The 10,175-nt window shown below is 41.9% G+C and overlaps 1 protein-coding gene across 1 annotated transcript; it reads left to right on the top strand.

Annotated features, from left to right (window-relative positions):
• Positions 1-428: 428 nt before the first annotated feature.
• LOC140596044 (DDB1- and CUL4-associated factor 12-like protein 2) lies at positions 429-2,261 on the top strand. Its single transcript, XM_072743170.1, has one exon. The coding sequence runs from the start codon at positions 731-733 to the stop codon at positions 2,156-2,158; it is 1,428 nt and encodes a 475-aa protein (XP_072599271.1). The 5' UTR covers positions 429-730; the 3' UTR covers positions 2,159-2,261.
• The last annotated feature ends 7,914 nt before the right edge of the window (positions 2,262-10,175 follow it).

Here is a 10,175-nt window from a genome sequence, read left to right as displayed (position 1 = left end):
AGGAACAAAAAGGAAGGTCCCCTGTAGTTCCCAAACACTCCTATTCCCCCACTAAATTCAACGTCTAATCTTAGTCCAGCGTCTTCCAGGATTGCAGCAAGTGCACATTTGTTTCTTCGTGAAGACAACTGCACTGGCTCTTTCCAGCAACGTGGTAGGCTATATCTAAGATTTCAAATTTTATTTAAGTAGGGATTTTAAGAAGGTTGGTTGGCTGCTGTCCTTAGACCGGCGAAATATCCTGTGTCACTTGGTGGAGGTCCAGGACAAGAGCACATGGCTAGCCTGGAGATACCTGGAGCGCAGGCCCTCGTGCACCCCCAGCCCCAGTGGTCCATCCCACTTCCCCTGCTTGGGGAGCCTCGCTCGCACCGCGCCTGCTTGCTCCAAGCCCACGCCTCCCGCTGCCTCCGCCCCCTCACGCGCGGGCCCCAGCGCAGTCCTCGCCCTGCTCGCCCTTCACCGCTGCCCCGCCGGCCGCACTTCCCGCCATCGCCTAGGTCCACGCCTCTGCAACTGCGCTACGGCCGAGCTCCACTCCCCTCCGCCTGCCGCCCTCGCCTTCTTCGCCGCTGCGTCCCTTCTCGGGAGGCTCCGCGCCGGCCGTCTGGCCCCTTACAGTCCAGGCTGACACGGAGGCGCAGTGGTGCCTGTCGCCGCCGCAGCCAACGTGGGTGCCACGGGCCGCCGCGCCGCCGCCGCGCCCGCCGCCACTCGCCCGCCGCCCACCATGGCCCTGCAGCAAACAGGTAGCAGGAAGCGGAAAGCGCCGGCGATCGAGGCGGGCGCCGCGGGCTCGTCGTGCCAGGGCTCGGCGGCGGGGGCGGCGGGGGCGGCGGGGGCGGCGGGGGCGGCGGGGTCCCCCGAGGGGCCGCTGCTGCCCAAGAAGCAGAGGCGGCGGGCGACGCGGCGGTCGCTGGTGCACTACCTGCAGGGCCGCGAGGTGGGCGCGCGGGGCGGCGCGGGGCTGCCGGGCTCCGAGGGCGAGCTGCGCGGCTACGCGGTGCAGAAGCTGCCTGAGCTGCTGAGGGAGCGCGAGCTGGCGCTGGGCACGCTCAACAAGGTGTTCGCGTCGCAGTGGCTGAACGGCAGGCAGGTGGTGTGCGGGACCAAGTGTAACACTCTGTTCGTGGTGGACGTGCACTCGGGCCAGATCACGCGCATCCCCCTGATGCGGGACCGGGGGCCCTGGCTGGCCCAGGCCCAGCCGACCTGCGGCATCCACGCCATCGAGCTGAATCCCTCCAAGACGCTTCTGGCCACCGGGGGCGAGAACCCCAACAGCCTGGCGGTCTACCACCTGCCCACCCTGGACCCCGTGTGCCTGGGCGACCGCCACGGCCACAAGGACTGGATCTTCAGCATCGCCTGGATGAGCGACACGGTGGCCGTGAGCGGCTCCCGCGACGGCACCGTGGCGCTGTGGCGGATGGACCCCGACGTGTTCAACGGCAGCATCGCCTGGCACAACGACGCCGGGCTCCCCGTGTACGCCCACATCCGGCCGAGGGACGTGGAGACCATCCCCAGGTCGAGCACCAGCCCCAGCAACCGCAAGGTGCGGGCCCTGGCCTTCAGCGGCAAGAACCAGGAGCTGGGAGCCGTGTCCCTGGACGGCTACTTCCACCTGTGGAAAGCCCGGGGCGCTCTATCCAGGCTGCTGTCCGTCAGGCTGCCCTACTGCCGAGAGAACGTGTGCCTGACCTTCTGCGACGAGTTGTCCCTGTACGCGGTGGGCTCCCAGTCCCACGTCTCCTTCCTGGACCCGCGCCAGGGCCACCAGAACATCCGGCCCCTGTGCTCCAGGGAGGGGGGCACGGGTGTACGCTCCCTGAGCTTCTACCAGCACGTCGTGACTGTGGGCACGGGCCACGGCTCCCTGCTCTTCTACGACATCCGCGCCCAGAGGTTCCTGGAGGAGAGGGCCTCAGCCAGCCGCGACTCCTCTCCCGGGCCCTCGGGGAGGAAGCTCAAGCTCACCTGTGGCAGAGGCTGGCTCAACCACGACGACCTGTGGGTGAACTACTTCGGGGGCATGGGCGACTTCCCCAACGCGCTCTACACCCACTGCTACAACTGGCCCGAGATGAAGCTCTTCGTGGCTGGAGGACCGCTCCCTTCAGGCCTCCATGGGAACTACGCAGGCCTCTGGACCTAAGGGTGCCCGCTGTGTCCTCAGAGGGCCCGGACTTGCCTCCCGGGCCCCTCTCACTTTCCTTCCCAACGCTGTGTTTGTGCTTCTTAATTCAATGTGCTGTTTGTCTTCCAGGTGGAAAGGGCCCAGCTTACCTGTCCCTAGTGTGTGTGTGTGTGTGTGTGTGTGTGTGTGTGTGAGAGAGAGAGAGAGAGAGAGAGAGAGAGAGAGAGAGAGAGAAGAGACGTTTCCTTCAGGCAATCAAAACTTGGCTTTAATACGTTTTTACACTTCTCCAAACCATCTTTCTGAATTCACATTACAAAGAGTTTTGGCTAACTCTTACTTGTTTTCTTTGAGTTATATATTCTCTTTTTAATGCCATACAGTCATGGCTTTAGAATCTTGTATATTTTCTTTATCTTGGATTTTTTAATTTATTTTTTATTGGTGTTCAATTTGCCAACATATAGAATAACACCCAATGATCATCCCATCAAGTACCCCCCTCAGTGGCTGTCACCCAGTCACCACCACCCCCCACCCACCTCCCTTTCCACCACCCCTTGTTCGTTTCCCAGAGTTAGGAGTCTCTCATGTTCTGTCTCCCACCCTGATATTTCCCACTCATTCTTTCTCCTTTCCCCTTTATTCCCTCTGACTATTTTTTATATTCCCCAAATGAATGAGACCATATAATGTTTGTCCTTCTCTGATTGACTTATTTCGCTCAGCATAATATCTTGGATTTTTTGTTTCTATATTACAGTAATATTGTGTTTAGTTATATTCATTGCAGGTAAATGGTATATTAAAATCATGCAAACAGGGTTTGTACATCTGTTCTGGAAAGTTAGCCATAGTTTTATAGAGCATTGTTCCAATTGGAAAATACATTCCAAGTTCTAGATTACCAAATTTGGAAACATTCCATTTGTAAATTGTAATCTTAGGTGTTTATGGTTTCTAAGTTGTTGGTGCTAAGCATACTTTTTTAAAAAGGTTTTTCTCTTTGAAAAAAATGTTGTCATAGAATCTTGTTTTTGTACCAAAATCTCAATATGTCAGAACACTTCAGGAATGCAAGGGTTCTGTTGGTTGAATGTTCAGAATTAATCTGAACAATTAATCTTTTTGTCCTTCGATCCTTACTTAAGTTTTAATGACCTGTTGTTAAATAAATAAATGAATGTGTATTTTTCACTTCTTGCCTTAGTACTATCAAAATTTATGAATATATTTGAATGTTTGTTGTTTAAGGAACTTGCACAGGATTTCAGTGCCATCATTCAAAGCAGGGATTCTAAGTATAAAAATGTAGAATGTATGGCAGGTGGGGCAGAATGTATACTGATCCAGGATATAGACTGGATGTTTTTGCTGTTTCTGTTTTTAATGACAAATATTATATTTCAGCATACTTTAAATTTTCTAATTCTGCTTAACAGTTACGTCACAAGAAAAACCTGCAAAGGACTAAAATGAACCCAGTCTCCATCCCTTTGGAAAAAGATGCACAATTTGTAAAGTCCAAATTAATAAGATTTTATTTTGTGAATTTCAAAGATTCTTATCTAAAGTAGAATAAATATATTGTTAAAAAAGAAAGTATTGATGTTGTAGCCCTCAATGTAATAATATACAATTATCAAAGGCACTGGAAGTTTGTTTCAGGAAGATGGTCTGGGGATTAAAATAATTGGGATTAGGTTGAAGATATGTGAGAATATTGGAAGTGAGAAGGGAGATTGGCCCTTCCTCAAAACTGGCCAGGTTATGCTGGCCTTGGATTAGTGTTGTGGCATGTCTGTTTTTTCCGTAAATGTTCTGGCACTCAAGTGCTGCCTTAGTATCCATTCACTACATGCTGTTCAGTTGCAAATCTGAACCAAAGGTACTAAAAGTGAATTAAGAAATACAGAAAAATAAGCTTTTGCTCACAGAGATTGTCTTAACAGGTTTATATAGTTGTTATACAGCAGTAAATTGTGTTTGTGTGCATGTATGTGTTTCCAACTCAGTCATAACTGTTTTGAGAGCAGAGAATATTTATATTCTTTCATTTCTCCACTAATGCCTAGCAAATCATAGGCAATCAATTTACTGAATGAATGTATTTGCCTCTGGAGACTTAAAGTTCAAGGTTATGAAAAATAAACAAATGCATAAACACATAAATAAAACTTTACTCTTAAATAGTATGGGATCCTGTTTTGTTTTAAGCATTTTTTTCTTTGCCCTAATCCATTTCCCAGTCAGGCTCTAGTGCTTGTCCATTTTCACCTTCAAATACTTAGATTTGAAGGTTTTTAAAAATATTCTGTTTCTTTTTCAGAAATTAGTTTTGAAAGATCTTTAATTTTGTAGGAGTTTTTCTTCTTACCTAAAAAGTTATTTGTTAAAAACTTCTTTAAACATTACCTAAGAACTTCACCAAAGTATTCATTGCCTATATTATTGTGGGTTATAGGGTATTTTTATAGTATTTGATCATTATTTGGGGACATTGGAAGAACATCTTCAGAGGAAATGACAGTTTTAAATGAGGTAGAGTTTTAAAGAAGAGTTAGAAGAAACATCTCTGACCTGTTCTTAGGCTCGTCCCTTAACTTCATCACTGTCTCACTCTTAATTTTCTCATAAGTTAGAATATATCTTTTTCATGCCAAATCACATGGCTTGTCTTTTAAAAACACTAAAGAGCCTAATTATGTATGTATTTACATTTTGTAGAAGTTTAATTATTTTGAAATATTTCCTACTTCAGGAACAAAATGACCTACAGAAGTACAATTAATTATGTAGCTTGTGAGTGACATAATTGAAAAAGTAATGATACTGGCACTACAGGAAACCCATAAATGTAGTTCACTTAAAACACACAAGGGGAGGGATGCCTGGGTGGCTCAGCAGTTGAGTGTCTGCCTTCAGCCCAGGGCGTGATCCTGGAATCCCAAGATGGAATCCCACATCAGGCTCCCTGCATGGAGCCTGCTTCTCTCTCGGCCTGTGTCCCTGCCTCTCTCTCTCTCTCTCTCTCTCTCTCTCTCTCTCTCTTCCTCTGTGTGTGTGTGTGTGTCTCTCATTAATAAATAAATAAAATCTTTAAAAAACACATTCATAAGGGGATACATATTTTTATATACAAATTACCTATTATGGTTGTCTGAAACCCTTGCATTATAAGTTCTTATAACTATTCATTAAAAAGTTAATTCCGGGATCCCTGGGTGGCGCAGCGGTTTGGCGCCTGCCTTTGGCCCAGCGCGCGATCCCGGAGACCCGGGATCGAATCCCACATCGGGCTCCCGGTGCATGGAGCCTGCTTCTCCCTCTGCCTGTGTCTCTGCCTCTCTCTCTCTCTGTGTGTGACTATCATTAAAAAAAAAAAAGTTAGTTCCATTTATCTAACTACATATTCACATATACCTCCCCAAATGTATTTCTGACTTGAAAATTTATGTTCTTCCTCTTACTCTTTGGATGAGTTAATTTCTAATTTTTTTGAGGAGAGGGAGAAAGAAATGACTAATCAAGGATATCCAGTGAAATAAATTGAGATGAGTGCTCTCAAAAAAATTCATCTGTTAAATATATTTTAGCATTAATGATAAACAAAATTGGATTCTCCAGAGGTTGATTTTTTTCCCAGCTGAACTCAGTGTTGAACAAATTGTCAAAAAGTTTCCATTAATTACTAATTTAGAGTGATTTTAGAAAGTAATTCACAATGCCTTCCTGGACGTTTTACTGACAATTTCTTAATCGCTGCAAGTTTTAGGTAACCCAGCCACATTAAACCTGTCACTATGTGAGCTGCTCATGGATTCAGTTCAGTGAGAACGACATATACTTATGTGAAAGAAAAGCTGCATAGGCCACAAGTGTTTGCTTTAAGAGATGTTATTTTAAGATCTTTTGAAAGTGTTCCCTAAAACTATTCCCCACTACTGGCTGCTGCAAACCCAGAGACATCTACCATTGGAGTGTGACATCAATAAAAGGGCAATGCAGTTACAGGAGGTTGCCATGAAACAGGCTAATCTTCACAAAGAAGATGTCTTTAACTACTAGTTGTTGTTTTGCACAGGCAGTGGTCTTTGCTTCATAGTCCCTTCCCCCAACTTTTTTTTTTCTTCTAAACTCTGTGACATGGCAGGGCAGTATACATTTACTTCTTCATGTTTCCAGAGTGAATGTTTTGTTATCTTAATATAGCATTTATCAGATTGTAATGCAGTTAACTATGTGAGCATCTTGCTACCCACCCCCCCACTTGAATGTGAACTCTGTCATCCCAACATCTAGCACAGTAGGCTGCACATAAATGGCACTGGGAAGTCCAGAGCAATGACTAATACAATAATCTTGGCATCCATTATTTTATCAGATTAGTTGACCAGAACATTTGCAAATGTAATAAGGGTTAGGTTGATGGATGAAGAACATCTTGAGATAGGCCCCATGGTAGTGATCATGTCAACTCATAGCATGGAATAATGTGGGTAGGGCAGCAGAAATTTTGATTACTTAACAGTTTCATAGAGGACTGATACTGGATCTGGGCCAGAAAGATAAAATGGAATGAATATTTTAGAATCACAAAAACCTGGGTTTGAATCCCAGCTTTGTTATTTTTTTTACTGAGTAACCATAAATGTGTCGCTTAACTTTTCTAAACCTGACCTTACATTACTAATTGATCAATCCCCAGAATCTAGCATGCTGTCTAATACATAGAAGCACTCTATTGATTTTAATTCTTTTTCTCTCTAGATCCCCACTAATACTGTCAAAGAGTATATGTACTTTTTTATCTAATTATTACATTTTTACAGGGAAATTTTTATGTACATTGTGGAAAGTGGGACATATATAAAGGGAAATATAAGAAAACAAAAAAAAAATCTCATTTTTTTTGATCAGCCGGATATTACTATTATTTAACAACTCAGTGTATAACTTTCCAGATTTTTTTTCTGTACATAAATGTACTGATCTATGTCATCACTACTAAAATGAGAATAGTTTCCATAGTTTGGTTTGTAATATTTTTTTGGTTAATGATTCCATCTTTTCATCGCAACAAATATTCATCTTATCTAGTATTCAGGATGTTCTCAAGGTGTAGATGCTGAAACTTAAAATGGATGATTTGATGCCCCACTTAGGAAATTGGTTCTATTACCAGAAATCATTAGAAAAATGTATCAGACATTTATCCCAATATAGTAGCCCCTCTTACCTATGGTTTTGCTTTTTGTGGTTTCAGTTACCTGCCTTCAACCACAGTCTGGGAGCAGATGACCCTCCTGACTTAGAATCAGAAGGTCAATAGTAACCTAATACTACATCACAATGTTTACATCATCCACCTCACATCATCTCATCACATAGGCTTTTTATCATCTCACGTCACAGGAAGTGGAAGGATGAGTGCAGCATAATAATATATTTTGAGAGCGACCACACTCACATAAATTTTATTACAGTATATTTTGTAATTTTATAATTGTTATATTTTATTACTTATTGTCATTAATCTCTTACTGTGCCTAATTTATAAATTAAATTTTGTCATAGGACTGTATAGGGAAAATACATAGTATATATAGGGTTTGATACTATCTGCAGTTTCAGGCATCCACTGGGGATCTTGAAATGTATCCCTCTTGAAAAGGAAGGATAACTATGAGATTGTATTCTTACTTAAACCTCAAGAGATAATTGTAAACATTTATAATGTACTGATAATCTTTGTCTAGATGCTTGCTTAATTCAGTGATTTTCAGATATTGGAGCATATCACAGCCATTTGCACATATTTTAAAAGTGAGAGTTGTTCAAGTCTCAACTCAGATCTACTGAAACAGAATTTCCTTGTAAAAACACCATTTTATTTGAGTATTTTCAAATTAATTCAATCAAAACCCAAATGAGATAGCATCAACAGAATAGGGTATCTGCCTTAAAAGTTTATGGTGTAGCAGAGGAGAAAGATATCTAATTCATTTATTATAAAAATTCACTAGTGTTCAAAAAAGGTAAATACAGCATTAAAGTTATGCTAAGAACAATGAGAATACAGAAAGAATAGCATTAATTCTGCCTGGGAAGGTCATGGAGAGCTCCCAGGAGAGACATTGCTTGAGCTGGGTCTGGAAAGTGAAATAAGGGTGGAGACTGAATGCTAATACCTGTTTGAAAGTACATTATGAGTGTCTGGAATGTATGAGCACATACATTCACAGGGCTGTTACAGTTTGACCTTGTGGAATTTGAAGTGCCTATGGGGTTTCTAGATGCCTGGTTGGTAGTTGGAAATACAGATCTGGAAGCTCATGAGAGAGGTTAGGGCTAGAGATACAAATGGGGAATCACCACTATAGAATGGTACTTGGGGTACTTGGGGTAGGGAACAATATAGTGTCTCAAAGACTAGGTCTCCTGGTTCCCATTCCAAAACCCACCTATATTAAATAGGTCTGCACATCCATATATACATACATTACTATATCCCTGGCATGTAGTATGTAATTAATGACTTCTAGGTAGATGATCAAATAAATGTTTCTTTAGTAAATATTAAACGCTACTTAGTAGTCTCCAAAAAAGTAATATTTCATCTTTTCATTTGGTAGTGAACAACTTTTAAATTCACCTACTGGAATCACATTAACCAAAAGATGACAAAGGAAATCTACCAACTGTTGCTTTTTTAAATGGAGAAACCTATATTTTGGTTAGACGTGTTTTTATCCTTTGTAGAATGTGGATTATTCTACAGTTGGGCAAGAATAAAGCTAGGTATTGATGATAGCTTCCTTACAAATTACCTTTTTGTTTTTTTTTTTTTTTCATTTTGGAGGGTACAGTTCACTGAAGCAAACACATTGATGATGTCAATGAGAGTAATGGTGCTATTTTCACCCTTTCTAATGCCATTATTGTGCCATTAGCTATTTCAACCTACGGCATTAATGTTTCATGTTGATTAAATTTTAACATCTAAATTGTCCTTTTATGTTACACACAAATGATAAACTTGAACATTCTAGTCAGAGGGCAGCAACTTTAGTTTCCTCTAGGCTCCTAGTAAATTCATCAACTAACATCCCCCAGCACCTCAGAAATGGCTAATTTTTGTTACTTCTTCTTTACTAAGAGATATAGGGTTGAGTGTGTTTTTGTTTCTGAATTATGCCTCATATGGCTAAAACTCGACCCCATTTTATACAATGGATGCATTTCTTGACATTTGTACATGAAGCACATTTTTGAAAATGGAATCACATATTCACCCGTTGACTTACATTATAATTTCACAAGTGTCATCTTTATTATGGATTGATTTCCAATTGACAGTGGTTTCTAATGCATTGCCACTGCCTACACCTCTAAGACATATACTTTAGTCTTCAAATAAAAGCTAAGTGATATAATGGAATCCCTTATTTCAAAGAATATTAAAGGATACTTTCAGAATGTGATAAATTAAGCCCAATTTCATTTGTGTAGAAAATGGGATTTCTTAAAATGGGACATTTTGTAATTTGATTTTCTCTATATATGTTTATCACAAGCCAGAGCAAATTCTAAGATACCCTCATTTGTCATACCTAGAGAAGCTCTCTTCTTTCTTTTCCTGGTATTTATGAATGTTGCCCTAAGCAAAGGTGTTTGGCTCACAGATACTCCAAGGGAATTATAAATAACCTTTTGTTTTTCCTTACTATTTTTAATTTTTTAAAACTCATAATATTTAAATCACTTTGAAAGAGACTATTTGGACATCATTATGCTAGACTGACTATGGCTCCAAAAATAATGAGAATGTGAATGTTTCCTTAATTGCCTTCTTAAAGATCAGGAGCTTTTGTTTTATGACTGAACTTTTTTTCTCAATTGTGGTAAAATACACATAACATAAAATTTACCATCTTATATATTTTTAAGTGTACAGTTCAGTAATGTTAAGTATATTCACATTGTGCAACTACCTCCAGGATTTCTTCATCTTGCAAAATTGAAACTCTATACC

Source organism: Vulpes vulpes, chromosome X (genome assembly GCF_048418805.1).
Source record: "Vulpes vulpes isolate BD-2025 chromosome X, VulVul3, whole genome shotgun sequence".
Taxonomy (NCBI): domain Eukaryota; kingdom Metazoa; phylum Chordata; class Mammalia; order Carnivora; family Canidae; genus Vulpes; species Vulpes vulpes.
This window is presented reverse-complemented; position numbering and strand designations above follow the sequence as displayed.

What these genes read in the sequence shown, in the direction of transcription:
- LOC140596044 (XM_072743170.1), top strand. Translation starts at nt 731, where the DNA reads ATGGCCCTGCAGCAAACAGGTAGCAGGAAGCGGAAAGCGCCGGCGATC.